This window comes from Prionailurus bengalensis, chromosome A1, assembly GCF_016509475.1.
Source record: "Prionailurus bengalensis isolate Pbe53 chromosome A1, Fcat_Pben_1.1_paternal_pri, whole genome shotgun sequence".
NCBI lineage: Eukaryota > Metazoa > Chordata > Mammalia > Carnivora > Felidae > Prionailurus > Prionailurus bengalensis.
The window spans coordinates 22,113,403-22,132,742 of record NC_057343.1 but is presented as its reverse complement, the minus strand read 5'-3'; the positions used below and the strand labels follow the sequence as shown (position 1 = coordinate 22,132,742).

General features: G+C 40.4%; 1 protein-coding gene across 7 annotated transcripts in view; it reads right to left on the bottom strand.

Moving 5' to 3' along the window:
- CAB39L (calcium binding protein 39 like) overlaps nucleotides 1–19,340 on the bottom strand; it is a 128,569-nt gene that overhangs the window by 12,043 nt on the left and 97,186 nt on the right. For all 7 annotated transcript variants that reach the window (XM_043578689.1, XM_043578671.1, XM_043578725.1 and 4 more), the window contains 2 exons: nucleotides 18,410–18,475; nucleotides 4,982–5,125 (listed from right to left, as the gene is read on the bottom strand). In XM_043578689.1, the coding sequence (XP_043434624.1) occupies nucleotides 4,982–5,125; nucleotides 18,410–18,475 (210 nt within the window). The remainder of the gene's footprint in view (nucleotides 1–4,981; nucleotides 5,126–18,409; nucleotides 18,476–19,340) is intronic.

Below are 19,340 nucleotides of genomic sequence, written 5' to 3'. Positions count from 1 at the left end.
AACGAACAAATCAGGAGACTATAGATGCTGGAGAGGATGTGGAGAAACGGGAACCCTCTTGCACTGTTGGTGGGAATGCAAACTGGTGCAGCCACTCTGGAAAACAGTGTGGAAGTTCCTCAAAACATTAAAAATAGACCTACCCTATGACCCAGCACTAGCACTGCTAGGAATTTACCCAAGGGATGCAGGAGTGCTGATGCATAGGGGCACTTGCACCCCAATGTTTATAGCAGCACTCTCAACAATAGCCAAATTATGGAAAGAGCCTAAATGTCCATCAACTGATAAATGGATAAAGAAATTGTGGTTTATATACACAATGGAGAACTACCTGGCAGTGAGAAAGAATGAAATATGGCCCTTTGTAGCAACGTGGATGGAACTGGAGAGTGTTATGCTAAGTGAAATAAGCCATACAGAGAAAGACAGATACCATGTTTTCACTCTTATGTGGATCCTGAGAAACATAACAGAAGACCATGGGGGAGGGGAAGGAAAAAAAAAAAAAAAGAGGTTAGAGTGGGAGAGAGCCAAAGCATAAGAGACTCTTAAAAACTGAGGGGCGCCTGGGTGGCGCAGTCGGTTAAGCGTCCGACTTCAGCCAGGTCACGATCTCGCGGTCCGGGAGTTCGAGCCCCGCGTCAGGCTCTGGGCTGATGGCTCAGAGCCTGGAGCCTGTTTCCGATTCTGTGTCTCCCTCTCTCTCTGCCCCTCCCCCGTTCATGCTCTGTCTCTCTCTGTCCCAAAAATAAATAAACGTTGAAAAAAAAAATTAAAAAAAAAAAACAAAAAAAAAAACTGAGAACAAACCGAGGGTTGATGGGGGGGTGGGAGGGAGGGGAGTGTGGGTGATGGTATTGAGGAGGGCACCTTTTGGGATGAGCACTGGGTGTTGTATGGAAACCAATTTGACAATAAATTTCATATATTAAAAGAAAGAGAAAGAAAGAAAGAAAGAAAGAAAGAAAGAAAGAAAGAAAGAAAGAAAGAAAGAAAGAAAGAAAGAAAGAAAAAATTGGGTAAGTAGAAAAAAAATCTAAGATTTTTAGCATACTTGCCTGCAGATTTTTTACTAAAACATTACAGATGTAATTAGAGGCTCTTGGTCACCTCCTCATGATACCATTCTCCTCCCTAACCCTCCCCACTGAGGTGACTGCTATCCTGGATTTGGTATTTATCATCCCCATACAGGTTTTCAGACTATAGCTGCAGAAGTATGAATCCATATACAGTGCTGTTTTGCATGGTTTCAACCTTTAAATAAATAACATCCTTTTAACATTTCCTTATTTGATTCAGTGTTTGGGATTTGTCCCCGCTGATCAGTATAACTCAATTAATTTTAACCCATTACTATATCCTACTGTATGAATATATCACGATTTATTTTCCCCATCTCCTGTTGATGCCCATTTGTGGGTTTTTTCTCTCATTTTACACCATTCTAAACAATGTTGTGATAAATATTTTTGTACATGATTCCTCATGCACATGTGCAAGAATGTCTCTAAAAACTTGCTGAGAGGGGCACCTGAGAGGCTCCATTGGCTCAGTGTCCGACTCTTGATTTCGGCTCAGGTCATGATCTCACAGTTTGTGGGATCCAGCCCCATATCGGGCTACTGCTGACACTGTGGAGCCTGTTTGGAATTCTCTCCCTCCCTTCTCTCTCCCTTGCACACACACTCTCTCTCTCTCAAAAATAAATAAACTTAAAACAATTGCTGAGAAATGAGATTTCAGGATTGAAAGATATGCATACTTCAGTTCTTTAATTTGCTAAATTGCTCTCCAAAGTGGTTGTGCTAACTTACAGTGTAGGACAGCTTCCATTGCTGTCCAACCTTACCAATATTTGCTATTGTCAGACTTAAACATATTGCCATTATGAAAATGTAAAATGATATCTCATTGATATTTCAATGGCCATTTCCAATGTTACTTAGTAAGATGATCATCTTCACCTACTTATTGACCAATCAGGCTTTCTCATCTGTAAGTTACCAACTTGCATCCTTTGCCCATTTTTGTATTGAATTGTCTTTCCAAATGATTTGCCAGTTATATGTGTCACATTCTATCTTTTCACTTTGCTTATTCTGTCTTTTAAAAAAAAATTATTTATTTATTTATTCATTCATTCATTCATTCATTCATTTATTTATTTTTCACTTGTATCCACGTTAGTTAGCATATAGTGCAATAATGATTTCTGGAGTAGAATGTAGTGATTCATCCCCTATGTATAACACCCAGTGCTCATCCCAACAAGTGTTCTGCTTGGTGCTCCTTGCCCATTTAGCCATCCTCCCACCCACAACACCGCCAGCAACCCTCAGTTTGTTCTCCACTTTTAGGAGTCTCATCTGTTTTGTCCCCCCTGCCTGTTTTTATATTATTATTGCTTCCCTTCCCTTATGTTCACCTGATTTGTATCCTAAATTCCACATATGAGTGAAGTCATATGATATTTGTCTTTCTGACTGACTAATTTCGCTTAGTGTAATACCCTCCAATTCCATCCACATAGTTGCAAATGGCAGGATTTCATTCTTTTTGATTGCTGAGTAATACTCCATTGTATATATATACCATATCTTCTTTATCCATTCATCCATCAATGGACATTTGGGCTCTTTCCATACTTTGGCTATTGTTGGTAAAACACGGGGATGCATGTGCCCCTTCGAAACAGCACACCTGTATCCCTTGGATAAATACCTACTAGTGCAATTGCTGGGTCGTAGGGTATTTCTATTTTTAATTTTTTGAGGCGCTTCCATACTGTTTTCCAGAGTGTCTGCACCAGCTTGCATTCCCACCAGCAGTGCAAAAGAGATCCTCTTTCTCTGCATCCTCGCCAACATCTGTTGTTGCTTGAGTTGTTAATGTTAGCCATTCTGACAGGTGTGAGGTGGTATCGCATTGTGGTTTTGGTTTGTATTTCCCTGATGATGAGTGATGTTGAGCATTTTTTCATGTGTGTTAGCCATCTGGATGTTTTCGCTGGAAAGGTGTCTATTTTGATGTAGTTAACTAAATACTTCCTATTATGTTTTGTGATTCTACATTCTGTTTAAAGAATTCTTCCCTCCTATACATCATAAAGACAGTCTCTTATTTTCTCTTCTAAAAGTTAAAAAGTTTTGCTTTTCAAGTGCAGATCTTTACCGAGAATTTATTTCTGAGTATAGTGGAGGGTATAGGATAGGGTTTTCTCTCCATGGATGAAATCCATTACTCTAGAACCATTTATTAAACAGTTAACCTATTCTCAACTGATTTATAATTCTTCCACTATCAAAACCATTTCATGTTTGTACAGGTTTATTTCTGGGCCCTCTACCTTGGTTTTGTTGTTTTATTTATCTATCTCTATGCCAATACAATACTGTCTTCATTTACTATAAATCTTAAGTCTCAGTATCTGGTAGAGTGGATTCCCCTACCTTGCTCTTTTTTAAAATTGCCATAGCTAACCTTAGACCATTGTTCTACCACATAACTTTCAGAATCAGCTTGCCAAGTTCCATGAGAAGTCCTGTAGGGATTTTGAACATAATTGAATGGAATTTATAAATTAATTTGGTATTTGAATTTCTCTAACGGCTCTCTGGCCAAAAAAGACCCGATGGCTGAAAGATGGACTAAGCTTTTTTTTTTTTTTTAACCTCTCAAAGCAACAGCTGCATACCTTATAAACTGTCATGTCTCCCATTTTTAGACTTATAAATTCAGTCACCGAATAAACACCATAAAGATCCAAAAAAAAGCCTGGAACCCCCTTGACTCTTAATTTTACTCCAGAGATATTTATCCTTTTTTAATCCCTTTTAAAACAATTTTGAGAGAGAGTTTGCACATGTGTAAGCATGCAAGCGGGGGAGGGGCAGAGAGAGGGAGAGAGAATTCCAAGCAGGCTTTGCACAGCCAGCGCAGAATTGATGTGGGGCTCTAACCTACAAACCGTGAGATCATGACCTGAGAGGAAACCAAGAGTCCTACACTTAACCAATGAGCCCCTCAGGCACCCCTCCAGATAATCTATCCTAATAAAATAATCCCAAATATGGAAAAAAAAAAACTGGCTGGATATAGAAAATGCTCATGACAGCATTCCTTACAGTGGGGAAAATGGAAACAACCTAAATATAAATAACAGAGGACTATTCAAGTAAACTAGAGTAAATAAACCCAATGATAAACTATAATGCTAATAAAACTACTGGCTCTAAAACCCATATGTAACAACAATGAATTAATGTTCACCTCTTCTGGCATAGCACTAAGTGATAAAATCGGGATATCAATTTTGTGTACCATGTGAATACAGCTGCAGAAAAAAAAAAAACCTTCAAATATGAGCACAGGAAAATAAAGTTAACTAAAATCTTTACAATAGTTTGATTACAAGTATGGGATTACAGATTACAGATTTCTCCTACCATGCTTTAAAAAAGTATATTGTCTAAAATTACTAGAAGGCCATTTTGTCACTCTTACATCAAAGAAAAAATGTTAGAAAGAAGCTGGTGTTATGGGGAACTAGTTTCCATTCATAGCAAAACATATTTTAAAAAAAAATTTCTAAACAAGTAATGAAAGTGAGTAGTGCCCCACTGTTTCTTCAATGCTTCATTTAAGGTTCAAAAAAAAAACACTTAAGGCAGAAAGCAAAGCATTCAATAATTCCGACCCTTGGGATTTGGGTTCTGGCTCTATCGCTGATTATTTTAGTAACGTTTGGGAAACAGTATCTACCTATTTTCTCAGTGGAAAAAATGAAAATATTTAGAGATAGGGATTAGAAACAAATGGGCATTCATTAAAATAACTCTAAAATTTCATCCAAGTCACACAAAACAGAAAAACTGCCTATTTCATTTTCTCTCAAGTATAAAGGAGAGTAAACAGCAGGGAGTTAGCCATTTGAAAGTGAAAAGCAAATGCCCACGTTATTTCTGTTGCACTTTACCTTAAAGACATGGAAGGCTTCAAACTGAATGTTGGGACTTTTATCTCGAAGGAGGTTCATCATCAGTTTGAGGTTCTCCGGCTTGCTGATGTACTTTGTCATAATGGCAAAGTTGTGTCGGTCCAGGATCAGTTCACCTAGCAGCTACAAAACAAACAAACAAACAAACAAACAAACACAAAGTTAAAGCAATAATCTGAGAGCCATCTGATTCAAAATATATGGCACTTTTCCCTGAAAAACAAACTATAAATGTGGTTAGGAATGTTGATGTGAAAAAAACTGAGAGTCTTTATTACATGCATCTTACATTTAGCACAGGCATGAAAGGAGTGGTTATTAAGTTATTTTAAGCTTTTCACACAGTTTTGCTAAACTCAGTGATTAATGCATTTCTGCATCTTTTTTAAAAGCCAGTCATTGCTGCAGCTTAAAAAAGCTCTCTCTGAAAAAAAAAAAAAAAAAAAAAAAAAGCTCTCTCTGTAGCTTTCATCCAGAGATAGCCCAAAATGAATTTATTATTTTCCTCGCTTACTTTAATCTTGCTTCCCAGTACTACATTGCTTCTTAGGCATTGTGCTAGAAAAAAGAATACCAAAATTGATTCTACAGTTACACCTCCCTTCCCTGAATAAATGTACTCTAGTAGCTTACTGGGCAAATAGGTTCCATTAAGTGAATCTTACCTTCCCCCTAACTTTTATTACAAAACCTGCTAGATAGCCAAGAAAAAAAAAAATCATTGACCCTGAATCCACATGAAGTTTAATATGTACAGCAAGTTTTTATAAAAAAGCAAAACATTTTCTTGTAACAAATTAATGGTTCCCCCCAAATGCAGCATTATTCCATGTTATAAACTGAATGTCTGTGCCTCCCTAAAATCTGTATGTTGGAATCCTAACCCCAAATGTGATGGTATTAGGAGGTGGGGCCTTTGGGAAGGTAGAATTGCATGAATGGGGCTGGTGCTCTTATGAAAGAGACCCCAGAGAGCTCTCTTGCTGCTGGCCCCTTGATCTTGGGCTGCCCAGCCTCCCAGTCTGTGGTATTTTTGTTGTAGCAGCCCAAACAGACTAAGACAGACTTTAAAACAAAATAAAAATACCAAAAATGAGAATAGTGGGAGAGCCTCTAGTAGCATCACTGAATGTTCTCTACCTCATCAACTTTTTATTCTCATGTAGTGGTAGAGATCCTAAAGCTTCAGCAACCAGGCAGCTGAAATGTACCCTTTACACAGCTTTATACATGATATACTTATTTTTGAGTTCTCCTATTCACCAGACCTTTTCTGGATGCCTCAGGATAGTAATCTATTGTACAGATAGTTACAGAAATCCTGGATGGGAGGAGAAAGCACATGAAACTTTGAGCTGGCTGTCTATCACAATACTGTCTAGCAACAGAACCCCAGACATGTATGTGCAGTGATGTGTGTGTGTGTGTGTGTGTGTGTGTGAGGGTGTGCATCTGGCTGTCTATTTAACAACTGAGAACTACACACCTTAAAGTTATTTTAGCACACAAAAGGAAATGATGGGCAGTGATGGATGTTAGCTGGGTATTCTCAAACATGGGACAGCCGTCGTGTAAACTGTTCATCTTCGTTTTCCTTAATATCTCTGCCACATCTAGAGCTAACTGCCCCTCTTCTGGAAACTTTCTTTGCCCCTGGTTTCAAGGCCACTGAATTGTTCTGGCTCCTTATCTCTTGCAGCTTATTTCTTTGCTCCTGTGTTACTGCCCTCCTTATGTAGGAATTTTCCAAGCGGTATCTTGAATCTCTGATCTTTTCTCCCTCTTCAGTCTTACCTACACCCAAGGCTTCAACTGTAATATCTAGGAAGATGTCTCCCAAACCTGTATTTCAAGTCCCAGTTTCTTTCCTAAGCTCTATAACAACGTTACTTTTTCTTTTTTTTACTTTGAGAGACAGAGAGACAGTGTGAGTTGGGGGAGGGGGTGTTGGGAGAGAGAGAGAGGGAGAGAGAGAGAAAGATTCTCAAGCAGGTTCTACATTCAGCACAGAGCCCAACACAGGGCTCAAGGCCACGACCCTAGGATCATGACCTGAGCTGAAATCAAGAGTCGGATGCTCAACTGACTGAGCCACCCAGGCAACCCCTACCCCCCCCCCTTTTTTTTTAATATATATACCAAAGTTTCTAACTGCCTGCCTGGAGGCCCAGGAGAACACTTGGCTAGCTAATCACACTCAGCTTCTCTGAAACCCTTCCTTTCCTGCTTTGTTAATGACACCACTGCCAGCCAGGTCCCTAGGGCAGAGTTGAAGTCCTCCTCGGCTTCTTCTTTCGCTCCGCCGTTGCATCAAATCTACATCCATGGTCTGCCAATTTTCTGTTTATCAATGTCTCGAACATCTTTCCTTCTACTTTTATTGCCAGCATCCTCTTTCCAGCCCTCAGGGCCTCTCGCCGGGCTCCTGCGGCAGCACGCAGAGTGGTCCCTTCCTCAATGCAGACCCAATCCAATCCACCCTGCATGCAGTGTCAAACACATCTTCCTGAAGATCAGCCCCATTCATGTTACCAATTCCACTTCAGGAGTGAATGAATAAACAAATCCCTGGATGCCAATAAATTTAGGGGGAAAAAATTAAACTCCTTAGGATAGCATTCAAAGCCCTCTGTGTTCCTGAGTCACTTCTACTTCCTTTCCTTGGAGCCCCACTTACTCCTCATTCTTCTGCCCCTGTGGCTGCACTCTCTTTGCTCTGAATGTTTCCCCTGGCTTTATTTAGATATAACTGACAAAATTGTCTATACTTGAAGTGTACATCACAATCATTTCAAATATGTATACGCTGTAAAACATTTACCACAATCATGTTAATTAACACATCCATCACCTCACAGTTACCCTTTGGTTTGGTGTGTGATGAGAATGCTTAAGATCCACTCTCAGCAAGTTTCAAGTATGTGACACAGTATTCTTAACTATAGTCACCATGCTGGACATCGGATCCTAGGACTTAGTCTTCTCATAACTGAAAGTTTGTACCCATTGACCAATACCTCTCATCCCCCTGCCCGCCAGTGCCTGGGGACCACCATTCTACGTTCAGTTTCTAAGAGCTCAACTTTCTCCCCTGTTGCTCTGCGTTGTTTTTCCTCAGCAGTACTCACTGCCTTGCAGTACAGACTTACTTGCCTCTTTATTTAAAAAAAAAAATTTTTTTTAACGTTTATTTATTTTTGAGACAGAGAGAGACAGAGCATGAACGGGGGAGGGGCAGAGAGAGAGGGAGACACAGAATTCGAAGCAGGCTCCAGGCTCTGAGCCGTCAGCCCAGAGCCCGACGCGGGGCTCAAACTCACGGACCGCGAGATCGTGACCTGAGCTGAAGTCGGACGCTTAACCGACTGCGCCACCCGGGTGCCCCACTTGCCTCTTTAGAACGTAAGGGCATCTATCAAATCATGTTTGTGTTTGTACCCTTTACAACTTAACTGTGTGATGTGCATGGATACTGTTGGGGAAATAAAGTTGACAAAATGTGGAAAAGAAAGTAAGCAGTTTGATTACTGAATAAGCACATCTACAGCACATCATTGTAGGTAATGTGTGAAAAAGACATCACGAAGACACATAAAATTCCACCTTACTTATACTGCCATGCAGTTGCAACCCGTTACATGCATATCTTCTCAAGATGAAAGGTAACCGGTTCTCTGTAAGGGGACTTGACAGTGCCTTTTGCTGTGCACCCTTCACATTTCACTCTGAACCCACCTGTCCACTGAGGTAGCTATTTGTTTTAACTAATTGCCTTTATTCCACTAATAAAGAGAATTAAATAAAACTCTTATCTCTCTGACAAGCAAATGCTTGCAGCTTGGAGAGAAGTACCAGGGTTAATTTCCCTGGTGACAGGGCAATAGGCGTGCTGTCTTCTGGCATGTTTATGGGTCAGCAGAATGGCTTCCAGACTCTCAAAAAAAAAAAACCCAAAAAACAAAACAAAAAACAAAAAACAAACCACAAACCTCTTTTGGGTTGTAAAACTGACAAGACATATATGTGGATGTAAGATACACCCACCTAAGATATACATGGGCATATACAGATATAGATAGGCTTCTTTACAGAGCTTTCTACATCTATAGATAGATATAGATACAGCTTCTACATTGATATATATAAAGATATATTTATATAAAACATATAAAAAATCCAATAAAATACACATCATATATACACAAATACATATACATATTACTATATACACATACACATATCAAAAGGTCTTTCAGCAACAAAGAAATTTCACTAAAAAAATTTACCCCTAATTTGCATGTACACACACACTCAATAATTTGCTGAAGTGACATTTATGAGTTAAATTCAGATTAAGTCACTTTAATTTTTATTCCATGGGTATGCATACATATAAACTCTATCCAACCTAGCCTCTGCTAATATAATTTCACTAGTTTTATGAAACAAGCAATTGTGTTAAATTATTTACCAACTACACTGACTCTTTTAGCCATTAAATTTAATCTATTTTAATTAATACTGACAATGACAAAATGCTGCATTTCATCATAATACAAAGCATTTAACACAATACTATACTAGGTAAAATGGAAAAAAATTGTTTTTAGTTCTCTAAATTTCATTTTATAGGCTTATATATTACAAAGTAGAACCAAAGCAAGTGGAAATAATAAGAGTTTCTTTTAACTTAGTGTTTTAATGAAATTGACCAGAGCCAAAAAAAACCCCCCAAATTCTACCAAGCTTCTTTTGAATTATAATCTTTCCCTCTAATAATTAAATACCAGGCTCTGAAGAAGATAAGAAATAAATTCCTAAGCTCTGTCATGTGAGGGGAAGGAATTTCTTTGTTAATTATTTTTTATTGACACCAGGAATCCAAGCATCTCAAGGTAGCTCATGAAAATTAAGAATAAGATTAACAAAAGACGGTTGGTAGCTTTGGAGTTAGAACACAGCCGAGCTTTAAGACAGTTTATCACTTAAAGAATACTCTAAGTATACTCTTAAAATAACCTAAACTCTCTTGATTTCTAAAATGATGAAACATCTACGTGCAAAATATTACAGAATTCAGAGATATAAACAGCTGTGTCAAAACAGAACATACTGCTACCCCAGACCTAATTCTCAAAAAGAAAAACCAATAATGCACCAGCAGAGCTCTCCAAAACAATAGTTTTCTACTAAATGCACAGTATTTGACAGGCTCTCTCCTTGAATAGTGATGTCTGCCTACAGTCTAGCATTCAAAAGAGCCAACTCTTTGGTATTCAATTCAACAATTTCTATATTGTACATACGCTTTATCTGTCTTTTTTTTTTCTTTTTCTTTTTTTTTTTTTTTTAATTTTTGGGACAGAGAGAGACAGAGCATGAACGGGGGAGGGGCAGAGAGAGAGGGAGACACAGAATCGGAAACAGGCTCCAGGCTCCGAGCCATCAGCCCAGAGCCTGACGCGGGGCTCGAACTCCCGGACCGCGAGATCGTGACCTGGCTGAAGTCGGACGCTTAACCGACTGCGCCACCCAGGCGCTCCTGTCTTTTTTTTTCCTTAAGAGAGAGTGAGTGGGGGAGAGACAGAGAGGAAGAGAGAGAATCTATCTTTTTAATTTACATCCAAGTTAGTTAGCATATCGTGCAACAATGATTTCAGTAGATTCCTTAATGCCCCTTACCCACTTAGCCCATCCCCCCCTCCCACAAACCCTCCAGTAACCCTCTGTTTATTCTCCATATTAAAGACTCTCTTAGGTTTTGTCCCCCTTCCTGTTTCTGCATTATTTTTGCTTCCCTTCCCTTATGTTCATCTGTTTTGTGTCTTAAAGTCCTCATATGAGTGAAGTCATATGATATTTGCCTTTCTCTGACTAATTTCGCTTAGCAAATACCCTCTAGTTCCATCCACGTAGTTGCAAATGGCAGGATTTCATTCTTTTTGATCACTGAGTAATACTCCATTGTATATATACCCCATCTTCTTTATCCATTCATCCACCGATGGACTTTGGGCCTCTTTCCATACTTTGGCTATTGTTGATAGCGCTGCTATAAACATTGGGGTGCATGTGTCCCTTCGAAACAGCATACCTATATCCCTTGGATAAATACCTAGTAGTGCAATTGCTGGGTTGTAGGGTCATTCTATTTTTTAATTTTTTGAGGAAGCTCCATACTGTTTTCCAGAGTGGCTGCACCAGTTTTCATTCCTACCAGCAGTGCAAAAGAGATCCTTTCTCCACATCCTTGCCAACATCTGTTGTTGCCTGAGTTGTTAATGTTAGCCATTCTGACAGGTGTAAGGTGGTATCTCATTGTGGTTTTGATTTGTATTTCCCTGATGATGAGTGATGTTGAACATTTTTCATGCACCGGCTGGCCATCTGGATGTCTACTTTGGAGAAGTGTCTCTTCATGTCTTTTGCCCATTTCTTCACTGGATTATTTGTTTTTTGGTGTTGAGTTTGATACGTTCTTTATAGATTTTGGATACTAACCCTTTACCTGATATGTCGTTTACACATATCTTCTCCCATTCCATCGGTTGCCTTTTAGTTTTGCTGATTGTTTCCTTCCTTGTGCAGAAGATTTTATTTTGATGAGGTCCCAATAGTTCATTTTTGCTTTTGTTTCCCTTGCCTCCGGAGATGCATTAAGTAAGAAGTTGCTGAGGCCAAGGTCAAAGAGGTGTTTGCCTGCTTTCTCCTGGAGGATTTTGATGGCTTCCTGTCTTACATTTAGGTCTTTCATCCATTTTGAGTGTGTTTGGGGGTATGGTGTAAGAAAGTGGTCCAGGTTCATTTTTCTGCATGTTGCTGTCCAGTTTTCCCAGCACGTCCATTGACGTTTAGAGTGAGTACTGAAAGATATGACATTATTGCAATTATGTTTCTTATAGAGTTGGAGTTTCTGGTGGTGTTCTCTGGTCCTTTCTAAAATTTGTTGCTTTTGGTATTTATTTATTTATTTATTTATTTATTTTTTCTCACCTCAGAGAGTCCCCCTTAAAATCTCTTGCAGCGTTGGTTTAGTGGGCATGAACTCCTTTAATTTTTGTCTGGGAAACTTTTAATCTCTCCTTCTATTTTAAATGACAGCCTTGCTGCATAAAGAATTCTTGGCTGCATATTTTTCCAATTCAGCACATTGACTCTATCCTCCCACTCCTTTCTGGCCTGCCAAGTTTCTGCTGCAAACCTGATCTGTATTCCCTTGTAAGTTAAGAACTTTTTTTCCCTTGCTGCTTTCATGATTCTTTCCTTGCCTGAGTAATTTGTGAATTTGACTATGATATGTCTTGTTGATGGTCAGTTTCTGTTGAATCTTATGGGAGTCCTCTGTGCTTCCTGGATTTTGATGTCTGTGTTTTTCTCCAGGTTAGGAAAGTTTTCCACTATGATTTGCTCACATAACCCTTTACCCCTTTTTCTCTCTCTTCATCTTCTGGGACCCCTATGATTCTGATGTTGTTCCTTTTAATGAGTCACTGAAATCTCTCATTCTTAAATTGTGCTCTTTGCCTTAGTCTCCCTCTTTTTTTCTCCTTCATTAGTCTCCATAAGTTTGTTCTCTATATCACTGATTGGCTGCTCTGCCTCATCCATTTTTGCCACTGTGGCATCCATTCGAGATTGCTATAACTCAGTTATAGCATTTTTTATTTCATCCTGACTAGCTTTTACTTCTTTTATCTTCATAGAAAGGGATTCTAATCTATTTTCGACCCCAGCTAGTATTCTTATTATCGTGATTCTAAATTCTGGTTCAGACATCTTGCTTGTATCTCTCTTGATTAAGTCTCTGGCTGTTGTTTCTTCCTGCTCTTTCCTTTGGGGTAAATTCCTTTGTTTTGTCATTTTGAAGGAAGAAAAGGAATTAATAAGGCAAAAAAAATTAAAATTAAAAAATTAAAAACAACACACACACCCAAGTCCAATAAATGATGTTTGATCCTAGGTGTGTTTTTACCTGGTTGTTGAAAGGAGCTTGATAGATTAGAGAAAAAAGGGAAAAAGAAAAAAAGGAAAACATTTGAAAATCTGAAAAAATGAATACACTGAAATAGAATAAAATGAAATGATGGAAGTAAAGTAGAATTTGAAAAATTTACAAAAAAATATAAAATATAATACAAACAAATTTTAAAGAAAAATATTTTTAATAAAAATTGAAAATAAAAATATTTTTCTCTTTATTCAAGAAAAAGAAAAGAAATGAAAAAGAAGAAAAAGGAAAAAAAGAAAATTTTATAGATGGGCCAGCGAACAGACTGAAATGGGATTCAAATTACTTCATTTTACCCTAGCAATCAAACTATGAAGCACTTTATAGTCCATAATCTAAGCAGGTGGAGAGACTTGTGTTTCTGAAGAGCAAGGTTGGCCCAGTTGGATGGGGCTTAGTGTAACGGCTCCATTCTCCACTAGATGGCGCTGCTTAGCTTCCTGGTGTGGAGTGTTGTGGTGCCTGTAGGTGCGTAAGCCCATGCGCGGGAGTGGCAAAAATGGCGTCACGCGGGAACCGAAACTCCAAATCGGAACTCTGCTCCACCTGACCAGCAATCGCGCACCTGTCCTTTGTCTCCAGAAGCTGGAGCACTCCCTGCTTTTACACTGTCTGTGACCAAGCCTTCAGGCTGCCAGGCGGCACCTCCCTCGTGAGTTTTATCTCAGATCAGCTGTGTTTCCCGACTCCTCACTTCTGAGGGACTGCAGCTTTTAACCGGCTCAGACCCTCTGGGGGAGGATCTCACCGAGCAATGGCTGGGTGCCGGCTGCACCCAGGAACTTTTCACGGAATTGTGCTGCTGCTGGTGCCCCGAGACTGCGGCCAGGTGCCAGCCCGCCCCAGAAAAAGTTCACGAAATAGTGTAGCAGCAGTGTTTCAGGGATTATGGAAAATCACAACACACCTCTGGCACCACGCTTCACCTTTAATGACCTTGTTCCTGGAGTAGCGAATGTGTTTGTCCTCTGGGGTCTGCTGAGACCGGGTGGCCGCACAGCCTCCCTAGCAGGGGAACCACCTTTCCCCGTGTGGCCCGAAGACCCCTGACTTCACTCTGCTCCTGAGGATTCGCCCTTCTCACCAGAGCACTGCCAGGTATTGAGCTGCAGAATTTCAGAGTCTGCGCTCCCCCCTGTTTAGAGAGTCTTAATGGAATTTAAACCCTCTCCTTTCTCCTTTCTCCCTTTTTAGTTCAGTCCCTGTGGCCGTTTCCATTTTCCCACTTTTTCTCCAACTGCTTTTGGGGGAGAGTGCTTTTTCCATAATACCCCCCACCCCACCCCCATCCCGACTCCGTCCTCTCTCCACAAGCAAAAACACCTCCCTGCCCTCTGCGGCTTCTCTCTCCCTCAGTTCACCTCTCTGCACTGCGTACCTGCTGAGTTCTGTGGTTCAGGTTGTGCAGGTTGTTGTGTTAATCCTCAAATCAGTTTTCTACGTGTGCAGCAAGAAGAGAGAGAATCTTAAGCAGGCTCCACACTTAGGGCAGAGCCCAATGCAGGGCTCAGACTCACAACTGTGAGATCATGACCTGAGCCGGAATCAAGAGTCAGACATTTAACCAAGTGAGCCACCCAGGCACCCTGCTTTATATGTCTTTTGCTAGTTTTCGTTTTGTTTTGGTTTGGTTTTTTTGGTGTCCAACCAGTGCTCAGTTTTATCACACTGTAAACAAAACATTTATGAGATACTCCACTATAAAAGATTTTAGGCAAGAGTAGCAGCCAATGTAGTACATCCGGCTGGATTAATAAAGAACAGGAAAGAGGCCTTCTGCATGGGCTGGGGCATCTGTGAATAAGTAGGAAGCACAATCAAGTGGAAAAGGGAGAGTTTCAATACCAGATACAAACTCGGTTGCTCCTTGCCTGTGTCGCTGGAAATAGAGTAGAGGTGTCTAGCCTCAGAGCCACGTGAGAAGGGGGCAGAACAGTGGAGGGGGGGAGGGGGAGCAGTAGACAGCAGTGAAGAATGAACTTTCTCACTCCCCTGTGCTACCCACCAGATTTGTATTACCAATCACATATCCACTGCTTCTGTTTTCAAATGCAAATGCATCCTACTAGGGTATCAGTCTAATTCATACCCTAGTCTCAATTATTTATTTAGGATAGACCACCTTCTAGAGATTGAGCACTGAGGACAGGAGAGGAAAATTTACTTATAAAATTTATTTTTATTTTATTGAACAAATATCTACTTCTTAACATGAGCTAGGCTCTGCTCTAACGACTTTATGTCTATTAACAAGGGGACAGGACAAGGTGGGGCTTGAGAACAGAATGAGGGCAATGGGCCCATGGGTAGGAGATGATAAGGTAGCATGACAGAAAAAACAGGAAGAAGACCCAGATGTTTGGATGAACAACTGTTACTTTATAACTTCACCTAAGGCTCTAGAGATCGTCGATCACAGAAAAATTTCTATCATGAATTCCTGTCACTGCTGAAAATGGCACAAAGATAAACTCTAAAGTCTATGACCCTCACCTTTCTGGATCCCACTTTAGTCCCATCACCTTAGTTCATACCAAGGTCGCTACTTTGGTTCAGGGTCTCATAGATTCTCACTAAAAAGAGGAAGGATTTGGAAAATGTATGAGCTATTTCTTACATGCTGGCCCCTTGGAGCACTGTTGTCTCTGTTTCCTATTCAATTTCTACCTCCCTCCGAGGGCGATGATCTCTTATACTACAGAGCAGCAGCTCCTCTGTTTTGGCTGTCGTTGTGGAGCCTTAGCAAATAGGGAATTCTATAGGTACTACACAGGTAAGCCAACAAGATGCAGCCTTATCTTCAGCTGCTTTAACAAGCTTTCTGGACTTGGGAGAGCATGGCATAATGTCACTGCCTTTGTCGGAAGCTCCATCTCAACAGTCCAGGCTCCAGAAAAAGAGCAGTGAAACCATGGTATATTTTCTACACCGATCAGCTTGTACGGGTTTCCATGCAAGGGGAAACTCAATAAAAAGGTGCTGAATGACTGGCTGAAAATATCTCACTGACCCCTCCATCAATGGGTACCATTGGAGCAGCGAGGGCACAAATATAGGGGAAGGCAGGTCACAGCTAAGGCAAAATCATGGGTAAAATGAACTGACAAAAATGTGATACAAAATGGGCTTATGTCATCACTTTAGTTAAAACTGTATTCAATATTTAGAAATAAACACATTGTTCTATTAATGTCATCCCAACATGTAAACATAATACAGGTGATATTTAGTAAGCCCCCAAATCATACAAACTGCTTGACAAAACCAGCCAATTATTATCTGCCAAAAACATTCTTTGGAATATCTGAGTGAGATCTGAAGGGTAGGGACACAGCTCTAACTCATGTTCCACTCCCACAGGGGCAGCCCCACCTCCTCCTGGCCAAGTGGCTGCTTCCAGGCACTGTTTCACTGAAGGAGGGAAAGCCACTCACCGACTACATGGCGGCTGTACTCTGCTGGGCTTCCTGCTTCATGAGGGAAAGCAAACTTGCACAGGTATTTCATAGGTGATATACTCTCCAATAGTAAATGCCACTGTTTACACACACACACACACACACACACACACACACACACACACACTTTTATCCCTTCAGTCGTCACTTCCTGCCCTTGTGCCCTGCATAACTGTTCTAAAATCACCTGAAAATTACATATTTATCTGTTTATCAATTGTCTGTTCTCCTTGGCAGAATGTAAGGTCCATTGAGATGCGACTTCATTTTGTTCTTGGCTGTCACCGTAATGTCAGGAATAGGAGCACATAAATATTTGTTGGCCAAATGGAGTGCCCTTTTACCCCTCTCATCACCCCCAATAATTCATCCAACTAAAGCTATTTGCAGATAATTGAGCATTGACTTTACTTTCTTTTCCAGCTAGCGATATCATCTTTTGACCTCTTTCCAGAGTCTGTTTTGGTGTAATACTGGTAATTTTTAGAAAAGCACAGTTTTGTGTTCTTGATCATGTAGTCTTCTCACACATCTGTTTATTACAGCCACTTTATTAAAGATTATTCTTTTAACTCTTAAAGAATAAGCATGTTTCATATTTCAGCATCTTTGTTGGAAATACAATTTGAACATGTTAAATGGTGGAGGTACCTCTAAAAATGACCTGTAGTAAAACACTAACAAGAATGCTCAGAGAATGAAACCCAGTAATGCAATGCAGTTAAAAAAAAATCTTTAGAAAAATATGTTACAAATCTGGGGGTAAGTGCTTCCCAGGAGCCCCATAACGTTTCAGTTCTATAAGCACCATTTCATAGTAGAAAGTTGTCTTCCCTCTCAATTGAAAATATATTCAGAATTTCTCCAGTAATGTCATAAACTTAGAGGGAAACTTAAAAAAAAATTTTTTTTAACATTTATTTATTTTTGAGACAGAGAGAGACAGAGCATGAACGGGGGAGGGGCAGAGACAGAGGGAGACACAGAATCGGAAGCAGGCTCCAGGCTCTGAGCCATCAGCCCAGAGCCTGACGCGGGGCTCGAACTCACGGACTGCGAGATCGTGACCTGAGCGAAAGCCGGACGTTTAACCGACTGAGCCACCCAGGCGCCCCAAACTTCAATCTTGCATTTGATGTGTTATATTTTGTCAGTGTCACCTTTTCTTCCCCCCTTCTCTGAAAAATACCCTACGAAGTCTACATTATATAGATGTACAAGAAAAATACGGTCATTTTGGTTTCTGTTTCAAGATACACTGAAAGAGAACTGCAGAAGTGGTGTCCACGTGGCTCAGTCAGTTAAGCGGTTAAGCGTCGGACTTTGGCTCAGATCTTGAGCTCACGGTTTGTGAGTTCAAGCCCTGGGTTTGTGAGTTCAAGCCCTGCATTGGGTTCTGTGCTGACAGCTTAGCACCTGAAGCCTGCTTCGGATTCTGTGTCTCCCTCTCTCTCTGCCCCTCCCCAGCTCACACTCTGTTTCTCTCTCTCAAAAATAATAAATAAACATAAAAAAAAAAAAGAGAGAGAACTACAGGATAACTTTGCTGTTTCTTCCTTATAAACAGTAATTCAGATCTTAGTTTCAAGCTAAGAGTGATTTCTTTTCATCTCCAGAAAATATCCCCTTAGGAGAGAACTGTGGTTTTATTTAAATTAACTTAGGTTTGACTTTCTTTCTGAGCTGAAATATACGAAATTCTACTTTATCACGCACTTACTATTTTTATGTTATTACTTCGAAAAAGTAGTCGAGGCAGGACACAACATTGTTTTGCTACAAAGTACACTCATAACATGAAGCATACTTTTCAAGTTACAAAAATAAAGTGGGGGGGGGGGGACACTTTAATTTTTCCCATATGTACTTGTCCACTAAGAGGCCATCATTTACTAACAAGACATCAACCAACACAGACTAACTTAAGCAATTTGATATTACCTTTAAAGATTGTCTCTTAGTCACATAATTCTCAGACTGAAGCAATTTCTCATAGTCTTCAAAAATCTAATGAAAAGAAAACAAATATTAGAGTGTAACACCAGCAGTGGTTCCTCTGCTTTAGGTTTGCTTATTACTCTCTTGCTTCAAAAGTAAATTCCCAGCCCACTAGGCCAGCACGGCCCAGCTGCTGTGCTCTGCATCAATGTGCTGAACGCCATGCTGATCACACTGTCCACCCGGAGGTTCCCAGTTCACCATCCTTTACACATAAAGACACAGCGGGATACGGAGGTCAAGTGAAACAACAGATGTACTTCGCTACTTTAGTTCTGAAAATTAAAAATTGAGTAGAAAAATGGAGTATTTGAGTCCTCTCAAATAAACCCTTTTGAATAAAAGATCTAATTCATCTATTAAGTGGGTAGCAAAATAACACATTTCATGTCATTTGTTCAGGTAGCCTTGCTGGTAGCTACGAGTGCATGAATAATTTAGGAAAAGATTAAATATACTTAGAGCTCCACTTGGTACCCCATAAAGAATCAAAGTGTCAAGTTCATAGCGGACACATAGAGAAACGGGGCAACTTTTGCTGCACAATGGCCATGCTAATCTAATCCCAGCTGGCCTCTCTGGAGGACTTCCCTGTCCCCAGAAGCTGGAGGATGCTGGTGTTCGAGGCCCCCGTTTCCCAGTGTGCCTGTCAACTACTCTCCACTACTGGGCCCTTTAGTTTCACATAGAGTGCCACAGGTGGGGGAAGCTCAGCGTCAACGTCCCACCAGGCAAGGACATGCTTCAGGGACCACTGAGGTGGGAGGAGTGAGCCCAACAGAGAACTGAAGCAGGAGAGTCCAGGGGCTGAGGAGGGTGGAAAACAGTCCTGGTCCTCAGAGGGTTGAGGGTGAGGTGTGTGCACGTATGCAAT